At 34.4% G+C, this 21,163-nt stretch overlaps 2 protein-coding genes across 2 annotated transcripts; one reads left to right on the top strand and one right to left on the bottom strand.

The window, feature by feature from the left end:
* Positions 1 to 7,736: 7,736 nt before the first annotated feature.
* On the top strand, positions 7,737 to 15,785 carry LOC127074491 (uncharacterized). Its single transcript, XM_051015822.1, has 13 exons — positions 7,737 to 7,986; positions 8,073 to 8,138; positions 8,222 to 8,341; positions 8,422 to 8,508; positions 8,601 to 9,185; positions 11,912 to 12,391; positions 12,810 to 12,871; positions 12,962 to 13,067; positions 13,382 to 13,461; positions 13,803 to 14,132; positions 14,201 to 14,346; positions 14,457 to 14,677; positions 15,497 to 15,785. The coding sequence occupies exons 1-11, from the start codon at positions 7,921 to 7,923 to the stop codon at positions 14,262 to 14,264; spliced, it is 2,046 nt and encodes a 681-aa protein (XP_050871779.1). The 5' UTR covers positions 7,737 to 7,920; the 3' UTR covers positions 14,265 to 14,346; positions 14,457 to 14,677; positions 15,497 to 15,785.
* LOC127074492 (salicylic acid-binding protein 2) lies at positions 14,926 to 19,648 on the bottom strand. The gene is made up of 3 exons (XM_051015823.1): positions 19,146 to 19,648; positions 15,511 to 15,636; positions 14,926 to 15,418 (listed from the first exon to the last, which is right to left on the bottom strand). Exons 1-3 carry the CDS (start codon positions 19,521 to 19,523, stop codon positions 15,134 to 15,136), a joined length of 789 nt encoding a protein of 262 aa, XP_050871780.1. The 5' UTR covers positions 19,524 to 19,648; the 3' UTR covers positions 14,926 to 15,133.
* Positions 19,649 to 21,163: the final 1,515 nt, after the last annotated feature.

The raw sequence follows: 21,163 nt of genomic DNA, 5'->3' as shown, positions 1-21,163 counted from the left end.
TCAATTCCTCAACATCGGTAGGCAGATCTGGATAAGGAATGATCTGGGAAGTACCTCCTTCGACCCCTGATTCAACAATCAAATGGTCCGACTGCAAGATATGGCATGACAAGTTCACGAGCTCTGGCGCGTACCCATCTGAGATAAGGCTCCATAGGAATAGAATTTTTCTGTCCTAAAGTGCTTCTTTTCACCATGCCCCACGCTCGTACAAACCTTTGACGAAGACCTTGAGAGTCATTGTCATAGTCAAACACTGTACCTTGAATAATCATTTCATGTGGACCATCTCTTCGAGCGTGCCCAAACTGACGTAGGGCTAAGGCAGGATTATAAGTAATACCTCCTCTTATCCCCAAGAGTGGTACATTAGGGAATTCTCCACAACGATCGATGAGGATAACATTTTCTCTGAGATTAGAACACCAACGGATGTCTGAATGGGAGAGTGCCATTATCCTTTGAGACCATTTCAGATTTTGATCATTCTTCAAGACTGATTGAGGGAGGTGCGAAATAAACCACCTAGACAACAAAGGTACGCAGCACATGAGAGTCCCTTGCCTCTTCATAGTACGAGTGTGAAGGGAATGTAAGACGTCTCCAAGCAAGGTAGGCACAGGGTTATGAGTGAGGAATATCTTAATAGCATTCATGTCTATGAATTGGTCTGGATTAGGGAATAACACCAAACCATGGATTAGTAACGCTAGAACATCTTCAAAAGCATGGACATGCATAACCTTTAGGAATTCTCGGGCTTTCTTCATCAGAAATTTGGCAAGTAAACCCTTAACTCCACTTCTTGTTACCCAATTAGTTTCAATGTCAGGCTTTGTCATGTGTAAAGCTGCGGCAACTTCTTCAGACTTCGGAACCTTTTCTAAACCACTGAAAGGTGTTTGATCAAGGATAGGTATCCCAAGCAACTTGGAGAATTCTTCTAATGTGGGTACCAACTGATAATCTGGGAAGGTGAAGCAATGATGTTTAGGATCGAAGAACTGGAATAGAACTCTCATCATATCTTCTTTGAAACCAGTGGTAACCAAATTGAGGAGAGAACCATGCTTCTGGATGAACTGGGCATGATCGGGAAGTTCTGACACTAAATCCTTGAGTTGAGGAGAGATCGTTACGAGATTGATCCGGATAGTCTTCCGGGAAGCCATAACCTGTTTAACAGAGCAAAGCTGAATCCCTAAGTCCTTGAAATGGTTAGTACAATGATGTTATGATGTTATGATGTTATGTAAGTAACAAACACAAGCAAGTCACACAACAATCATTCCTAGGTTTTAAGGCTTGCATGAGTTCCATAGGTAAGTACCCTCCCCACTGAAGTTTGGTTGGTTTAACCTGTCCTAGAATAGTAACCGGGTTCTAGAAGGATCTCAAATCATTGACCTTTCTTTAAGTCCACTTCAGTGCAACACCAAGTGGTTGACCAAAGCTTCCCTAAAGTCCAATCTCAAAGAGTGTAGTATCGAGTATCAACCAACCTCAGTCGGAACCGAAGCCAGTTATCTTACTACTTTCTAATGGCTAGGATGAGTCAATTAGGGTTCTAAAGGTCTGGTTAATGCTTTGATGACACCACACGAATGCCAAATTTTTCCTCAAGTAAACATGAGGAACATCAGGACATCCAAAGTGTCACATTAACCGTAGCTATCATTTTGACCATTCCAGTATACGCCGGATAGTCGCGATGATCTATTGCTACTTACCTAAGGTACACTAGATCCGGGTGTAGGATCTTTCACTCAAAAATACCCGAGCAATCCCTTAAAAGTAAATCAGACCATTTTAAATGAGTGATCTTGTTTTTAAGGTAACCTCTCTTTTTAAAGTTTCCCCAGCAGAGTCGCCAGTTCTGTCATACGGTGAACTGACTTGGGGTATTTTGCTTTTTATCGCAATGTCGCGGATAGCAAGAGTCGCCACCGACTTTTCTTTTATCCAATAAGGAAAGGTGGAAAAGAACAGGAAAGACCTCAATAGATTTTGGATTCGGGAGGTACATTATACAAAGGGAAGGTATTAGCACCCTTTGTATCCATGGTTATCCATGGGCTCTTAATTGCTGGATCACTTATATTTTTGTCTGAAAAAGTGTTGGTGAATTGTTTAAAAATGTTTCGAAAAGAGAGTTTAACTTTGTAATGATTCTCGTACGAATGTATACAAAGTATTTATCTCGTTTGATTTTGAAAAACAGTTTAGAAAAATATAACTTGGTAATGATTCTAGTATGAATGTATACCAAGTGGTGATTTTCTAGGACTTGCAAAGTGTGAGGGGTGGAAAATGTTTTAGGTTATGATCCAGTAATTGAGAGTTATACCTTCCTAAGGTCGTTATGAACGTTTCCTATCCTTATGAGGGTAAAACTGTCCTTACTATTGAGAAGTAAGTAATTTTATCCTTTGGATGTAAAAGGGTCATCGTAGGGTCATCGATAGGTCATTAAAGGCAACAGTTGTAAGGATACCTTAGCATTCGAAGGGACGATCATCATTTAACCGTAGGCTACACCGAAGGGTCATCGAGGGACGAAATCATATATTCGAAGGCAACATCCGAGGGACTATGATTTATTTTATGATGATTTAATCGAAGGGCCATTGCTAAGTGTATCCCCACATTCGCGGGACATGACCGTAATACCGTAATCGTGGAGTAACAAAGAGAGGTCCGATATCACTTATTTAAAGGCAAAGTTTTACATTCAGTTAAGTAGCCGTAATCAAGTAGGTAATTAGGTCCATATTAAAACCAATACATTAAGAACAATTAAGCCATTAGGGCGGATCTTCGCCATAAAATACATTAAAATCAATTGAGTAATTCAGAGTGAATCTCCATAAGGGTATCCCACACATGAGGTGGAATACCTGGCCGGCCGTTTCTTCGAGAATATGTAAGCCTTTACACCATTCAACACACGGGTTAGAGCATTGAGATAAAATAAACATAACAGTCATGAACTCAGGCCAAATGATGCAGAACTATAATAAATCATGATTAGATAAACATAAGATAGAACAGCAAAGAGACAAAGCAGACACTGTCCCGTTCGCCTCTGCTTCGCCTAGCGAAGGCCTAGCGAGTACTCGCTACCGGCTCGCTTAGCGATGTGCTAGCGAGCGGCTGCTGGTTTTGAATTTGATATCAGCATAATCCCAACCAATTTTATGCCTCATGAATTTCATTACTGTAATTATATGATTAATCATTAAGGTATGCAGGTACCTACTAAAGTTTACATGCCAAGCTTAAGATATTTCGTAAATCTAATCGTGAAGCTATATGCCAAATAAGAACATAAGACAATAATAGCAATGTAAACCTGTTAGCAGCTGAGTTGTGACTTCGAATCGGCAAATCGGATTGAATTGGGCAGGGGTAGAACTTGGTACCGTCGAGTTCCTTCAAGGTTTGCCTCCAGTGAGTATCAGGGTTTGCTTGCTAGGGCTCTCCTTTTTCCGTTTCCGCTCTCCCGTCTCCGTTTTTCTTCTCCTTTTCGTGACAGAAGGCTTGGCTATTTATAGTGCTCTGGCTATGACTTAATGGGCTCAGAATGAAGCCCAGAAATTCTGATATTCGCAAGCTTCGCTAGGCGAAGGAATTGTTCGCCTAGCGAGCAAGCTATTTTGGGCTTTTACTGGATCTGGCGCTTCGCTGGGGCGAGTGTCATGACGAGGAGTTCGCTAGGCGAAGGAATTGCTCGCCTAGCGAGCAAGCTGGTTTGGGCCTCTTCTTGGATTGGGCCTGTTGTGAACTGGGCCTTTGTTCCATTAGAGTCGGTGCCTTGCAAAATAAGTCGGAGGGTCCTGAAAAATGCCTTGTAATATTAATGGGTAAATTTTGGGGTATGACAACCAAACATGATAAAGCAAGTGTATTTTTCTCAGGATTGATTATTGCACCACAGTTAAGTGTAAGCACACATCGTGCTCTAATGCCAACTGAAGTTGAGAAAAATACAAAAGAAAGGGAGGGGGTTTGAATTGTGTATTCCCAAAAATCAATTTCACTTATGAATCAACAAGTTCAGATTCTGAACAAAGTTCAGACTCTGATATCAGAACTAACCACAACAGCAAAAATAAAATGTTCAGAGGTAAATACAAGCAACACACAAAGATTATCCCGGTCCCTCTCCTCGACTGAGAGTAGTTCAGTCCCATTGCCTCGAGAAGAAATTTTCACTATAACCAAACAAGTTACAAATTGTTCAAGCACACTTGCAAGAGACTTTAATGTTCAATCAACCTAGAAAGAGACTTTTGCTCAAGCAACCTTGCAAAGGACTTCTGCTCAATCAACCTAGAAAGATATTTCCTTGCTCACGTCCTCAGACAAGAGACTTCCTTGCTCAAGCACACATGCAAGAGACTTCCTCTACTTTAAACAAATATTTTAGTAGAAAATGGTAACTACTATACTTTAAATACACAATCAAAAGTATAACAATTGTGCAACAATCACAAAGGTTTTACAACTTGTTAAGATTTCTAAGATAAACAAAGATAATAAATCTTAAGATCTTAGGAAATAACGGTTACAAGAAATAATAGCTCAGAGTTATGCACATGATCTTTCAATTGCATTGTGATGTTGTACTCTTCCTTTGAAATTTCAGCTTCCTTTTACAGAGACTGAGAAAGAGTCGTTGCGAGGTTTCAACATAGCGAGCAAACTTAGTGAAGAAGCATGCCAAGAGAGACATTGGATAATGCATCTAGTTTGAAGCTTTCTCCATTGAATAATGAAATTGTTCACAACACCTTTCGAAGTACTAGATATCTACCAAAAGGTAGAACAGACTAAAGAAGTCACATTAATGTCCCTTGAGCCTTGCAAAACGAAACCGTAGTTGACTTTGTCCAGAAATCCAAGGCTTTGATAAGACAAGTCTGCTTTGGTACAATGTACAGATCATATGCTCTTCAACCTTTCAGAATCTGAGCTGTCATCAAAAGCTGGGTAAAGAGACCAAAGTCTGAACCTTCAAAGTCTGATGCCTTCAGATGCTGATAACCAATTGAGATGCTGATCAATCAGAACTAGACTAGCATTGTTTCTTCATATATGCTAACAATCAGGATTAATTCCATGTTTGTGATCTTTCACACTTAAACATATGTTAGCATACCCATTTGTTCTTTAAATACTTTGTTATAATCAAAACCTAAGAGATATGAACAATCTTGTTCCGACAACCTCCATTTTTCACCATTAGAGTCCTCATACTTCTTCTTCATGCACCCCATATGCTTCTTATGCACAACATGAAATTCCAAAAATGTCTTTAGTTTCCAGAGATGCATCTTTGGACGCGCCAAAAGGTCAGTTAACATTAACATATTTCGGAGATGCCTCTCCTTAACATTTTGGAGGTTAAATCTTAAGACTCTTATCCTTCCTCATTTCACATTACCCAAACTTCAACTCAACTTCAACTCTCAAGTTTCTTCTCTACACCAAGTCAAATTTCGTTTAACAAGGCTCAACGGAACTTAAGGGAACATCAATCTTCATCTGTAACATCATCCATCTTCATCAAAAACATCAATTTCTTGTAAGTTTTTTTAGTTTTCTATAAATATTTAAGTTTTGGTGTAATTGAGTAGAAATCAATGATTAGGGTTAGAAATGAGTAGAAATCACATTTAAGATAGTTTAGCCATACTGTATTAGTTGTTTGTTGGCTGAAATTGATGATCAAAACAATTTTTTTAGCTTCATTGTGGTACATTACGCCATTGACGCGACCTCTGAGTTGTAGAAAATTCCAGAGATGCATCTTCGGAAATTTTCAGCGGTTTAGTTTTCTAGTAACCTAAGATACATCTCCCTAATTTTTCAGCGGTTTAGCTTCCCTGAAACCGGAGATGCATCTCCAGAAATTTCTCAGTCTTTTTTTTTTAATTTTCTTACTTATGTTGTTTGCCTGTACTAATGATCCGCCTTACTTTAACTTACATGCATAATGACTGATAAACATGAGAGATTGAGGCACGATAGGGTTGCTCAGCATGCATCCGTTCGGCGAGAGAAGAGTCTGCAGGTTCCAGATGCTCATGGTCCCTCTGGTCATGAATAATCGTCTACTTCTAGGGATCATGCTTCTCCTCATGCCACTCCATCTTCTTCTTCCATAAGAGATAAAATTCACCATTTGACGCATCACTCCCCCATCTTCCCGCAGGCGTCAGGTTTCACCAGTTCCATCTCTTACTATTGATGATGTTGATCCACTCCAACCTCCTTTATTTGACTAACATTGTGATTTTTGTAGACAAAAGTGTCACCTATATAGACGTCTTCTACCTACGTTATTTCGTGGATTTCGAGCGGATCCATGAGTATAACTGGGGGGCGACTTGTCTGGTCTACCTATATTCGAAGTTGAGAGATGGCTGTTTGTGGAAGACAAAGCAAGTCACATGCAACATCACATTACCGACGATACAAATTATTAGTCTTTGAATGTTTCTTTGTCATTTTCATTTCATCTTTGCAAAGCCATTACTGATGATTCGTGTGTTCCAAACTTTTCATTTCAAGGTTGGATCCTCAAGCACTTCCCGCTTATCTCTGGTTGGGCGAGTGTATTTGATTACACTAAGGATATGCCGCTTGCTACTGCTTTTGTCCCGCTCAAAGGGAACTAGATGGCCGAGCCTTACAAAGTCTATCTTGACCGTTTGGTTGCTGAGGACATGCATTTCAACAAGTATGTTGATCACCACGAGACACGACCATTTGACGAGATAGTGCTATACTATGGATAGTTGGTATGCAGATCGCGTCTCATTGCTCTTCATCTTCCCGAGTGCGTCATGCGACAATTCGACTATACACAAACCATTCCCAGACACCCTGCTTTCTCTGCTCCTCACGCTTTGACACGTATACAGATATATGACATGTTTGATGATTATGATAATCATATGGTATCGGAGGAGGCACGAGCTATCATAGCTGATAGCGATTGGAGTTACGTCGAATGGTACATCAAATGGTTCTTTAGGGTGTCACATCTGTAGATGATGCCGGTTGCTCTAGGAAACCCGCCGAGACCAGCTCATCAGGAGATACTAGAAGAGGAGCAGACACATCTAGATCATGCTGAGGATGTCCTGCCTAGGTGTCGTCGCATAGTGGAGATTGCTCAGACAAGCATTGACATAAGTATCTTCTCTGATGAGTCTGATGTGAAACAAGTCCTAGATGCCATCATGACGGAGGCACGAGGGACATTAATGTATCAGAGATAGCACGGGGGGACGGGTGAGATTGATGGATGAGGAGACAGAGGAGGTAGATGAGTGGTAGTCAGACATACACAATAGTGTCTTAATCTATAATGGTAGTATTATGGCATGTATTTTATTTTGACGGTATTGCTACTTTATTAGTCTCGACTATATGATATTTTAAGATTTTTTGGTATTTTATTTATATATGTCATCTTTTGACCATCTATAATTATGTACGAAGATTTTTGTTTTTCGATCCTATGATATGGTAAGTTTTTATTTGAATACAGATAAACAAAATATAACATGAAAGACAAGTTCTAAGACGTTACATCTCCATAACATTCTCGGAGATATATCTCCGATCCAATTCACGTATATAGCGACTTTTGAGCCTGTATTTTAAAATTATTATATACATGTATCTCTCAAATATTTCAAAACTCATTCAAAATTTGATTTGTGGGATATACATCTCCCAAAATTAGAGAAATTTAGATAATTTGGCGTGGTGGTAAGAAATATTAAGGAATTTTTTTTCTTTTCAATTAGTACTAGCAAGTTGCCCCGATAAGCCCACTGCCATCCCGGCAACGCAGCGTTTGGTGCTTTTACCCGTTCCGGCATAAACGACTTGTGAGTTCGGGAAATGTCTCCGGCCGGTGAACTGTGGTGGCTTTGCCGCTGCGTCGACGAGTCTCTCAGCCCCTTCACAGTCTGTTTTACTATTCTCACGTTCAACTATAGTATTCCCTTTCTTAACTGATCCGTTAAACCAAACCTGCTTTCCATGTACCTCAGGAACCACGCGCGTTCGTTTCAACGAGCAAAGAGAACGAGAAGGAAATTCTAATCGCTTCTTCTCAGGTTCTCATCTTAAAGTTCAGTTCAATCTTCTATAGTTGCTTACTTGTTCATTTATTCGGTTATCTGGCTATTTCTTTTTGTAGGTCGTGAAGAAAATTCAGCTTAGAATTCGTGAATTTGAATCTTCCATTAAAGAGGAATTGTGCAGTTCAGAGAAACATTGTTCCGATCATCAATGTCTACCGAAAATTGTGTCTAAAATGGTGAGTGTCAGAACCAGCAATTCATTGGCATGCTTTCTGTTTAATTCTTTTGAATATGATTTGTATTTTCTATGTGGCAGGTGAATTTGTTAGCTGTTAAAAATGAATTTGTTCAACATGTTGCAGTCAAGGCTCTTGTTTTAATTTCAGAGTTTGTGTTCGCGACAGTGAGTAATATTCGTAGCGGTTGCTGAGGTTATGCTAATGTTATCCTTATGCATACTTTATGATATTTATGATTCCTTGTGATGATTTGCAGGGGAACAATTGGGATGAATTCGTTCATTTGTTATGCTGTTCCTTAGAAATGGCTTTTACTAGAATGCTCTCGTGTTCGTTTGAAAATAATAACTTTGATTCTTCTGATGTTGATTTCATGCTGCAACATGGGCTGATGAATTGTGACTGGTCTACTGTGGCTGGTATCGTTGGAGTGCTTCGTGTTATATGTAAACATTTGAAGGAGGATTATGATGATGACCTTGTCAAAGTGTACTATGACTCTGTTAATTCCTGTCTTTTGAAAATGCCTTGGAATTCGTTGGATGAGTGTTGGAATTGTGACGTTGTTAGAACGAAGAAAAGCTTGCCAGTGAATGAACTGCATCTCAGTAATTTGGGTGCTATGGATCCTGGAATCAGATTTCTTGGGACTTTTCTCCAGTTACTGTGCACTTTGGTTGACCGGAATGATTTTGTGGAAACTGGTTGTGATTCTGCTGACAAGCATCCACTATTTGTCACAGTAATGAATCTTATACCTAGACTTGTAAAGTGGTGTCTCCGCAAGCAAGAAGACAATTCTGAGACTTGCATCATCCATTACATGAAACATAAATTGCTGGTATGGTTCTTCCACTTGTTCAAGAACTTGATAACTGATTTTTTCATCACTTCTGGGATTGAATGCAAATAGTGGTCATTGTTTCCACTTTAAGTTTTATGGACAAGAAGGTTATGATTAGTATATAAATGCCTTGTGCATCTTGTGGTATACATAGAACAAGAAGTAAAATTTTATTGCCGACAGTTTTAGTGTTGAGATTCTCAAATATCAATAGTTAGTTACATGTTACATATTGGTTACATTAAGGTGTTAATAGTTAGCTAGAACAAAAAGTCAATTAGTATTATTAGGTTATTAGCAAAGGAGGTTCAGCTAAAATAGGAGAAGGGAGTGGAAAGAAAAATTGTTAGCAATGGGAAAACGGGTAAGCGGTGTGGTTGTAAGACGAAACCCTTGGAAGAGATTTTTTCTCCTTTCCAGATTGATATTCAATTCATCAATAGAAGATTTGGTATATTAATTTATTGTGTTTCTGTGTAACACTATCAAACCTTGACAAAAATTATTCCATCTCAATCTCAAACCAAATTTAGTGCTTGAGTTTTTTTTCTTTCTTTCATCAAACATTCAGTACTTGAGCTGATATACTCTGTTAGTACATTGTACATTATCTCTGTTATTAGATGAGATTTTTACTAACTTTATTCTATTTGACCTTGATTCATAGTATATTGTTAGGTACCAAATATGCATGTGTAGGCCCAATTATCCTAGGCCTATTAGAGAAACGATAGTTAGTTACAGAAGGAAAGAGAAAAAGGGAAAGGGTTGAGTTTGTCATATAGGGGTTGAAGGATAGAGAAGCGGTATCTTTGGGAAATCATTTATGTAGTTATGGACATAGAACATTGTCTTCTGTAGGAGCTAGGCTCTGGGCATTAGGATACCCATTCTTCTTCAGTTATCTTTCATTTACATGAATGATACACTAATTTTTCAATATTTGTGCATTTTTATCTGTTTCGTCTTTATTCTGTAAGTTGCGGTGATACGAGTACGCAACAATTGCAGTTATCTTTCATTTAGAAGAATTATACACTACTTTTTAGTATTTGTGAATTTTTATCTGTTTCGTCTATGTTCTGTAAGTTGTGGTGAATACAGGGTACGCAAAAATGGTCCGACCTGCCGGATTCGTGACGGGATCAGGGCTTTAATGAGATGAAAATCAACAGATGGAGGAGAAAATAGACACTATAGTTGTTCACATGACCAATATTCAAAAGATTTTGAGAGACCTGCAGATCCAACACATAAAAATGCACAAATACTGAAAAAGTAGTGTATTATTCATGTAAATGAAAGATAACTGCAGAAGGATGAATATCCTAATGCCCACAGAGGCATGCTCCTACAGAGAACAATATTCTCCGCCCTTTACATGAATAATACACTACTTTTTTCAGTATTTGTGCATTTTTATCTGTTTCGTCTATGTTCTGTAACTAACTATCGTTTCCCTAATAGGCCTAGGATAATTGGGCCTACACATGCATATATGGTACCTAATGGGTTTACTTATGAAACTAAGCGAAAAGACGATCCCAAAGTTCGTGAGGGTGCGCGCATCCAAGAACACGAGTGAGAATTTCACTTAAAAGTGTCGATTGAAGCCAGGAAAGGAGCATTTGATCACACATGCATCATGCATGCGCCAAGATATATGCTCAGGATTGATATTCACAGCACATTGATCCTCATCAGTGAGGAATTTGACAAGAATTCGAGGACAAACCACAAACTCTGAGATTGTGCACATTGACATAGGGTTCAACTTGTTGACACCATAGATGGAAGTTTTCTTCAGTTAACTTCTCAGAAATCTTCAAAGGGAAGTGTAAAGAAGATGAATACGCTTCAGATGAAGTTTACAAGTGTAGAGAAGCACCAGAATTTTGCAAATACAGTGGCGGTGATGGAGGAGTGAATTCAGCCATGGATCGTAACTGTCAATTTGATACCATATTAGAAACTCAACTAACTGTAATATGAATTCTTAGATTCATTTCCAACTGTTTCATTTCAATGATTGATTGAATTACAATTCTATTACACCACTTGCATTTATATGTGCCGAGTGTTTACTTGCAGTAGCAGGTTATACTAATGTGAGCTAGCAGGTGTCATTTACACCTGTACAGCTGGCATAACTAACTTTGAAAGTTAGTTATGCGGGCTCAGTATTGTTAAAGTGACCAACTGGTACCATAACTAACTTGAGAGTTAGTTATGCAAGCGATAGGGAATATACTCAAATAATGTTCAACCTTAACTCTACTGAGTTGATCCAACTCCAACAAACCAAATCCTACCATCCTTCACTCTTTAGTATTTGGAACATTGTGATTTGTCACTTGATTTTGATCTTGTTATGCTCTTTTTGTCTTCTGAGTTCTAAACCTATCACAGGATTTAAGAATTGTCCATCAATTTTGATTGTAATGCTATATTTGTGTTTTTGTCGGGTGTTATGGTCTTACATAGACTGCTAAATTGTGTTTAATTTACAACTATAATGCGTTGAATATTTACCATGCATGTAGTATTAAATTGTGTTTAGATATTACAAACTGTTTTAAGTATTACTTTTGTACTAAGGAAACCCTTATGACTTCACATGCCGAGCCTATGAGATTCACGAGTTTACATAGACTATTGAGTTTGAGTGACAACCTTGCTCCTATGAAGTGAACTCTTCAAACCAATTACCTTGTTTTCTGCAGATTCTGATGATCAGGCTTGGCTCGCTCTCGTGTATGGACTGTTCAGATTCTTTTTCTAGGCTTGAAATCCTTCATAACTACTTTCAAGAGCTTCTGCTGCAACCTTTAACTCAATTTCTGTCTGCTCAAGGTTGTCTTGAAGACTCTCCATTTTTATCGAGTTTGTCTGATGGAGAAACATATGGGATGTCTTCCAGCCATCTACAAAGACAAGCTATTTTCCTCTTACTGGATTGTTCTATCAGTTTGGTGAGTCAAAGAGGATCAAAGGAAAACCACAGTGATTGTTCGGCTTTAAGCTCATATTTTACCAATAACCCAGATCCAGAGTTTGATAACTTTCGCATAAAAAAGGGATTACTAGAGCTTTACAAGTGGATTCAAAAACATCTTCCAAGTGAGGTCTCTATCAACCGTGAAAACTACTCAGAGATATGTATGAACTTCATGTCGTCTTTTCTCAAGCTATATCTTCATGAGGTTTGTTTGCTGTTTGTGAACATTAGTTAATGACTGTGAACTGTGAAGCTTGTCTGACATGGCCATTGACTTCAAAGCAGTTTTTGGTTCTGAAAATTTAGCTTTTAAAAAACTCTGGTGGTGTCATATGAATGTTTGATAAGGATGATGTCTCTGACAAGTCAGGATGGGTGATCATGTACTGGAAACTGAGAAGCATGAAAACTTTTTTAAAAGAAGCTGCTGAGTTCATGTCAAAATACTTAAAAGTTTAATGGGAATTTTGAATATCTGTACCCATGCTTCTTAGGTTCAACATATATTTGCTAAACTGGGTCATTAATGAGAGTCCAAACTCTTTCTTGTTTTCCTTAAGCAAAATAGTTTTAAGTCTCGTGATAACATCTTTTATTGAGGTTATTTAACACTTGAATGGCAGGATGATCTATTGTTTGAAGTGCTTTTGCAATTGATGAGCATATCATCTTGTCTCCAGCAACTGTAAGCAAGTGCATTTAATCTTTTACTTTTTGTTAGTAAGCTCTTAATGGAAAGATTCACTACCACTATAATGAGATTTTAATGATGTAGATCTGGAAGAAAAGATGTTGCATACCAGGATGTAAAGAGAGATTTTCATTTTGATCTGTCTGACATTTTTAATTCCGTGTACCTTTTCCATCTGTTTCTTTCAGAGGCTAGTATTTTACTTCCATAGTAAACGCAGATAGGAAAATTCATTATCCATTTCACTATTTATTTTTAGGGTCTTGCTAGTACCAAGTGTTCTGAGGGCATAGTTTAAGGAACCAAAGATAGAAATATTTTCTTGGAAATTGTGTACTTAACTTTTTAAAAAAAGCTTAAAATATATTTTTTTTAAACGCAAATTTCAAGATAATATTTCTATATATTGGTTCCTTAACAAGTTTTCCCTTAGGGAACTTGTTAGCATTTGCCTTATTTTTATTTTGAAAAAGAAACTTATCATGTTATCCTTTACTCACACAGATACATTATGATCATCAAGTGCTTCTTGACTATCTCATTTCAAAAGATACTGGAATAAGCTGTGTTAAATATCTTCTAAGGTACATATTATACTAACTATTTTGGACTACAATCTCCTTTACTGAGTTTCTGTGATTATTAATAAGCAGGGAGTGTTATAATCAGATCTGGGTTTAGTAACTAGTTTTCTGCCATATGTGTATTTTAAAACATAATTAATTTCAATTTTGATGTTTAATGTTATGGTTGGTGTGTTGCATCTATGGTTCATGTATAGTTGGTTTAATGTCAAGGGTGAAACAATTCAAGAAAGAGAGAATTACCAATTAAGTTGTGAATTTTAGTGTTGGCACTTACCCTGACACCTATTGCTATTTGAAAAATTGGTATTTACGTTTTCCTCTTTGCACGTTTGTTGTAGATGCATGAATTTGATATGCAACTCATGGAAGTTATTTGTGGAATTTCCATTATCTGGAGAACTTTCAAATCAATCATCTTGCAAGAGAAGAAAACTTTTAGGGGATAATCCACAGTTAGTTGCAGATGAAACGCCTTCTTCGGTTGACAATAATGGAAGTATTGAATTGCATAGCAAGAATTTTGAAGAAGATAATGAATATGACTTCAAGCACCATAACATTGAACAGTTCAAGAAAGCTGCAGAATGTTTACTATCTTTAAACAATTCCATTGGAAATCTTCATCAAAAGTGCCTGTTTCCATATAATCCTGAAGTGCTTCTGAGACGGTACGTTGCTTAAGAATGCTTTATTTCTTGTATATCTTCAACAAATAGTAATGAACTTATTCTTGTAGTCTAAGAAGATTTCAAGAGTTATGCTGCCAGGAAAAGTTATTCGACAGACAGAAACTTGAGTAATTAACTAAACTACTTGAATCTTGTATAACCCTGGAAGCTTGGGAATCTTGTGATTTTTAATGGTTATAGAACTACATATTTGGTGAGTAGGCCTTTCTTCTTGAGTTATTTCAAAATGTTATGCCAGAAATTATTTTGTTGTCAAGCTCAAATGTTAGTTTGTTTATTGAATAGAACACTTGTTGAAAACAGGTAGTGGTAGCATTGATGGACAGAAAGGAGAGAAATGACTGCTAGTAGTGTCCATATAATCTTGGGTCACTCCATATGTATTGAGTTTTTGATGGATCAGTTGATCTATAGTTATATGCCATCTCTGAAGAGAGTCGGGTGATTGATAGCATGGATATCGCATGCAGCGTCTGAAATAGCGGTCTAGTGCCTGGTTCCTATCACTGTTTCCATTTTTGAAGGTACGATTCCATTCTGTCAAAACTAAGCCAGCCACACAAAACAAAATTCCCTTGACAACCTCTTGTGATATATTATTAGTGATCCAAGAAGTTATCATGTTTTAGGGTGAGCAGAAAACTTTATCTACTCAATTATGGATTTGGCGAATTGATATTTAGTAACAAAAAGGAACAATTTGATTTTAAAAAACAAAAGGAACCTATAATTCTTTAACAAGCGAACATTTGAATATTTCGTAAGTTTCATATACTCATAAACATAACCTTATATTATCCATAAACTTATGAAGTAAGTTTTATATAACATATATGCCTGGAGGAATAAATAGAAGTTGCAATGCATGCAACTTCTCCAATAAAGTGTCTCACAGTTTCAAACGTGCGGGGGATATTCCTTTATTCGAACACAAATAAAATTGAAATGCAATAAATAAAGCCAAAGGCTATTCCATAACCTCATGCGTATTTAGTAGCTATCTGATAGAGAGAATCACATAGTTCTTGTGGCTTAGAGAGCATAGCCATATGATCTGCGCCTTTGATCTCAAATACATCATTAATGCCACCATTTTGGATCATCCAGAGTTGAAATTTCAATGGAATTGCAACGTCTTCATTGCAAACAATAAAAGTACTTGTAACTGACCCATAACCTTGTTTCGAGAATAACTTGTTTTGCTGAGTCAAATCTTCCACAAAGAGGGACCCTGGCCTTACTAAACTCTTGGCCAATTCAAGATCCTGTCTAATCCAATATTTTGCTTTTATTAACATCGTTACTATTTTATATTTCAACATTAATTTAATTTGTAATAGTAGAGCATGCAGTTTACCTCAGCGGAAGAGCATTGATAGAGCTTATCGGACAAGAATTTGGGACCAAAGAACATTGCTGTTTTGTTTCCACTCTCGAAGAATTCAGTGTCCAACCATTCAGCCGCAGGGACACTCTCAATATACTGTTCAAGTTTATGAAAAATAATACTCTCAATGGTGAGCATAATTACTCTATCAATTCCATATTGCTTGATATTTAAGATTGAGACATAGATTATTGAAATCATTTGCAATTTGTAAAGTGGTTTCAGTATTAATTTTCCGACCAAAATATTTATATTTTTTCATATTAAAGTAGTGTATATAAAACCAAACTTTTTTCCATAAAACATAAAAATCCAACACAGGGTCTTAATAGTCAATAGTGTCAATACAAAAGATTTTCTAAAATTTACGGGCCAATAAAGGCCGGTGATAATAGCTGACAAGAATCAAATTGTCACTAAACATCAAATTGTCGGATCTTGGAATTATGATTTTTTTTCCCGTGTTACAGATCTATTCAAATTTTAATGGATTGATATGCAATTTCATAGTAAAAAATTGAACTAAATTGGCCAAATTATTTATGTGTTGAATTGAGTTGGATTTGTTTGTTGTGTTTTAAATTAAAAATTGATAATTTTTTTTTATTTACAAAAAATTATAACATAATTCAATAAAATTATGTATATCTTTAAATGTTGAATAAAACACATCATATAATGTCTAATTAAATTTTGAAATTTTTGCTAATGTTATTATTTTATTTTTATTTTTGTTGAATATGAATTAATGGAAATTTCATTTTAGTTAATGGAACATTTAGAATTTTTAATAATATTTTTAAATTTACGTGAATTTTAGAAATTTCAGTATATCGGAAATTATAAATACACTAGAAATTTAGTGTATATTGAAAATTCTAATGTTATCGAAAATTTCGTATAAAAATTTGAAATTTTTATAAAATTTTTAAGGATATTTTTAAAATTATGAAACTATGGAGGATATCATGTTAATTTTGGAGTGTGCCAAGTTAAATACTCTTAAATTTAGGCTAATTTACACAAATTTACATGGAGCCTTTAAAAATTTAAGATAAGTCTAAGCACTAACATCTACGTTGGAACCACCTTCCTCTTTCACAAGTTTGACTCATGGAACAATTGAATTCTTCCCAAAATTGCAATGTTTCGTGCCAAATTTGTCCGAGACTTCTTCAACATATTTATTTTGATTTATAAAAATTCTCTTTGCTTTGTACCACTTGTGGTCTAAAAGTGCAAATTGACCTAAGAATCCGATTATTTACAAGTATATCCAATTCAACTTTCAACAACCCTATAATTTTGGTTCGAATATTGATTTTGAGTGTTTGAATTCGTACACTCATTGATCCAATCAGTTAATATAAAATTAATGATTTTTTACTTTTTATTATTATTATTTTAAAAAATATATAAAATTAATATATCATTACAAATCGAAATTATAAAAAAAATAATTACTCATGATGAATACTAATATTAACAGCAAATTTAAAGTTAAGTTTTTTTTAAAATTATTTTCCACTTAATTATTTGATAGAAATGATGTGTTTTGAAAATTTTCTACTATGATTAAGTGTTATCACATATCATACTTTGAAATTTCGAAATTTTCAATAATGTAGTAGAAATTTCCAAATTTTCGATAATGTAAAAAACTTTTTTTGAAAATTTTAGATTTTTTTTTAAAATTCCAATATTCTTTATAATTTTATCTGAAAATATTAATTTTTTATAGGAAATTATGGAATTTCCGATAAAAAAATAAAAAATTCAAAAAAATTTAGTACATATTGTAAATTTCTAATAAAAATAGATAATTTTAAAAAAAAAATCTAATTTAAAAAAATATTTAATGATAAAAATATTTAAAATAGGAGATATCAGGTACAGGTGAGGATATGACAAATTAAATACTTTTAATGATGGAAATATAAATATTGAACTATGCACAATAGCCTCGTTAAAGTCGACCCTTCCAATTAGGCATGATAACATAACCCACATCCGCATGTACTCACCCGACCTCGACCCGATTTGACGGAAAAAATCCATTTTGATTGAATTTGAGTTTTACTTGATTATAAAATATAGGGACAAATCGGATAGTGGGATACTAATACCCACTTGAATCCATCCCTGAACGTATTTTATTATTTTAATTTTGATAATTTATAATATTAAATATATGGTTAATATTTTGATTTGCATATATTATTTAAAATATTTGAAATGGATGGCTGAAATTTTTTGAATTTTTTTTATTTTATTATTCGTAATGTAATTTGATTTTGAAAAAATAAATATTTTTATTAAAAAAATTGATTTTATTGAATAGATAGTGACGAAGTAAGGATACCCAAACCGAACCCGTTTGTGAAGAGTTTGAGTTTTAATTCTTCATCTCCGATAAAAATTGGAACAGAGAACAGAGATTATTTTAGGATTTGAATTTAAAAATATAAAAACCGCCTCTGACTCGTTGTCATGCCTACTTCCAATGATTATAAGAAAATGCAATCTCATGTATTTTATTGATTTTTACAAAATATATATTTTTTCTTTTTTATAATATCAATAACTATAACAATAAATATAATATATATGTTTTTAATAAAAATTTAATTGATATGCTTACATTGCCAATTAATTATGATCATTAAATTTTTATAAAAATTTAATTTTTATTTTAATTATTTTTTAATACTATATAATAATTAATCTCTTTTAATAAAATTATTTTTTAAATTATACTTTTATATATATGAACAAACTTTATTAGAGCCTTATAGTGAAAGAAATATTTGAATATTATTTTAGCTGATCATTATGGTATCCATAATTTTAATTGGACATGAGTGCTTAATAATATATAGTTAAATATACTCTCTCTTCTTTTCTCTGTTTCTTTTTACGTGTTCATTTCTTGTAAAAAAATTATTTTTTTTAATTGTCACTTGCAAAATTCAAGGTAGTGTTAATTACAATTTTGTCAAAATTATCTCTAAGTAATTGTTATATAGAGATAGAGAGAAAAAATAAAATGAATATAATAAATAATTAAGGATATTATAGGTAAAACAAGAATTATTGTGTGAAAAGTAACAATAATGATTAGCTTCCTTGCATGTGCAAAAAATAAAAAAGAAATGACAACTAAAAAAGAATGGAGAGAGGAACATTTATATATGAATTTTTTTTAAAATAAAAATAATATTGATAACATTAATTATCCTATAATTAATATTTGATTTTTTTACAACTATAATTATTATATAATAAATATTTGATATTTAATGAACCACGTGATGTTGAATATCAGAAACCAACCAATCAATGAGTATATCCAATAATTTTTTTTTATTATTATAATACCAAACTCAATAATGATAAATGACAATCATGCAAATAATAATAAATGGCATAAGTAAAATATAAGTAAAATATGAAAAACTAATCCTAAGTTTTTTTTTCTTCATAGTGTAGGTGTGAAATAATAATAAATATATTTTTTTTCTATAATATGTTTTAGTTGAGATATTAGTAGATGTATATAGTATTTGCAATTCTAGAAAAAAATTGTGAAGTGTTATGAAACAAACCTTTTCCAAGACATAAGATGGTTTGTGTTGAATATCAGGAAGAAAAGCAGTTAAGAAAACAGCAACAGCAATCTTTTCTGGAAATTGTTCCATGGCAAGTGCTATGTTAAGTCCTCCAAGACTATGACCCACAAGAATCACCTTTTCATTACTAGGAATTGTGGCCATTAGCTCCAACAAAGGTTGAGAATACTCTGAAACTGTATCAACATCTTCAATTTTCTTCGAGTTGATTCCAGAAGCAGCAAGGTCTATTACAGTGACCAAGTGACCAGAAGATTCTATGATTGACTTCACCTTGTACCAACTCCATCTTCCATGGCAAGCACCATGAACAAGAACATAGTGTTTTCTATCTTGTAGATTTTCAGTACTCATAATGTTTTTTTTCTTCTGTTACTACTATTGTTGTTGTGTTTGGTGAATTGATGATTGTGGCTTTAATATTAATATTTTCCCATCGTTACTATTTATAGACAAGACAATCAGAAAACTCAGATTGATTGATCTTGACAAATTTGTAGTGGTATATGACTATTAACACCTCGTCCATTTGGAGATAATGTTCTAATTTGGACACGTAATTTAATTATTATAGATTTAAAAATTATTTATTTACTTTAAATTAATTTTTAGTCATTTATTAATTATTATTAAACTTTATTTTTTTTTATTGTATACTATTCGAGATTAATTGATTTTTTTTTTGGATGTGAGATCGTTAATAACGATGTGATATGAGACAGTTGAATTGAGGATTTTAAAATAAGGCGTTGTTAAAGTAAAAAATTTAAAATAAAATCGTATTACATTTATGAAATTGATAATTTTCCGATTCAACAATTAAGAAATCCTGAAACTTGTACGAGTGATGGAGAGTGACGCTAACAATTCAAAATGTTTGGTGAAAATAAAGTTTTCAGAGCTGTATTAGGTAGCATCATTAATGCCATTAAAAATGTGTTTTTTTTTAAATAATTAAGTTTTTCAATTAAATTTTTAAAATAACTATTATTTTAAATTATTTATTGATATAATTATTTTTATGCATCCCTCTAAAGGATGCCTCAGTTGGACTGACACATGGTGGCAAGACGGACCGTCCGCCCCGCCTAAAGCCCGCCAAAAAAGAAGTGGGACGAGCATGCCCGTAATGGGCATGAAAATTTAATCCGTCCCGCCAAGGTGGCGGATTGGCGGACGGCGGACTTACCCACCTTATTTTATTTTATTTTATTTTCATTTTTTAAAGAAATTAAAAGACTATTTTTTTTACATTTTAATAAGAAAACATCAACTCAACAATTAGAAAGTATAAGTGACAAAAGACTAAAACCATTAAAGTATTACCTTTCAATAAAAAATAGAACCTTCAACAAGTATTTACCTAAAATAGAAGTAGAATCATCAACAAGTATTAACTTTCAAGTTTCAACCAACCAAAATAAATATTTAAGTTAAACTAACATTACCTAACAAAATAAGAGTGTGGCATTCTAAAACTAAATTTTAATCATCAAGGTCAAAAATATTAGATGCACTCTTAGAACAAGTTGAATCTTCTTTTTAATGGATAGTATTATGGGGCCATATGTTTTTTTTTCAAAATGGGTCATGAACATTTTTTAGGTTGTTTTTTTTTCAATTTTGTTTTACGGGCTAACGGACCAACCCCGCCCCATTATGTATACTGTCCGCGGGTATTTTTGTTTTGGCGGGGTGGACGAAGCGGGTTGGTGGACTCAAAATCCCAACCCAGCCCTCCATTGTTAAGCGGGTGTGCGGGCCAGTCCCGACCCGTTTTGCCACCCCTAGACGCATGCATGTTGATATTGAACTAAGACACCAATATAAGTGGCGCATACATGTAGGTGAAGTCAGTGCAATTCACGTATGCTTTATGAGATGAAGTGCGTGCGCCATTGCATGTGGCGCATGCTTTGAAAAAAATAAATAAATAAATAAATATATATATATATATATATATATATATATATATATATATATATATATATATA

The sequence above is a fragment of the Lathyrus oleraceus genome, chromosome 4 (assembly GCF_024323335.1).
Source record: "Lathyrus oleraceus cultivar Zhongwan6 chromosome 4, CAAS_Psat_ZW6_1.0, whole genome shotgun sequence".
In the NCBI taxonomy this organism is placed as follows: Eukaryota; Viridiplantae; Streptophyta; class Magnoliopsida; order Fabales; family Fabaceae; genus Lathyrus; species Lathyrus oleraceus.
This window is presented reverse-complemented; position numbering and strand designations above follow the sequence as displayed.

Bases quoted from the DNA above. Each gene is read 5' to 3' on its own strand.
- LOC127074492 (XM_051015823.1), bottom strand. From the start codon at position 19,523: ATGAGTACTGAAAATCTACAAGATAGAAAACACTATGTTCTTGTTCAT. The intron at 15,637-19,145 runs GTTTGTTTCATA...AAACTTGAACAG, and splicing joins CATCTTATGTCTTGGAAAAG to TATATTGAGAGTGTCCCTGC. The intron at 15,419-15,510 runs GTAAACTGCATG...TGGATTAGACAG, and splicing joins ATCAATGCTCTTCCGCTGAG to GATCTTGAATTGGCCAAGAG.
- LOC127074491 (XM_051015822.1), top strand. From the start codon at position 7,921: ATGTCTCCGGCCGGTGAACTGTGGTGGCTTTGCCGCTGCGTCGACGAG. The intron at 8,139-8,221 runs GTTCTCATCTTA...TTCTTTTTGTAG, and splicing joins TTCTAATCGCTTCTTCTCAG to GTCGTGAAGAAAATTCAGCT. The intron at 14,133-14,200 runs GTACGTTGCTTA...TTATTCTTGTAG, and splicing joins CCTGAAGTGCTTCTGAGACG to TCTAAGAAGATTTCAAGAGT.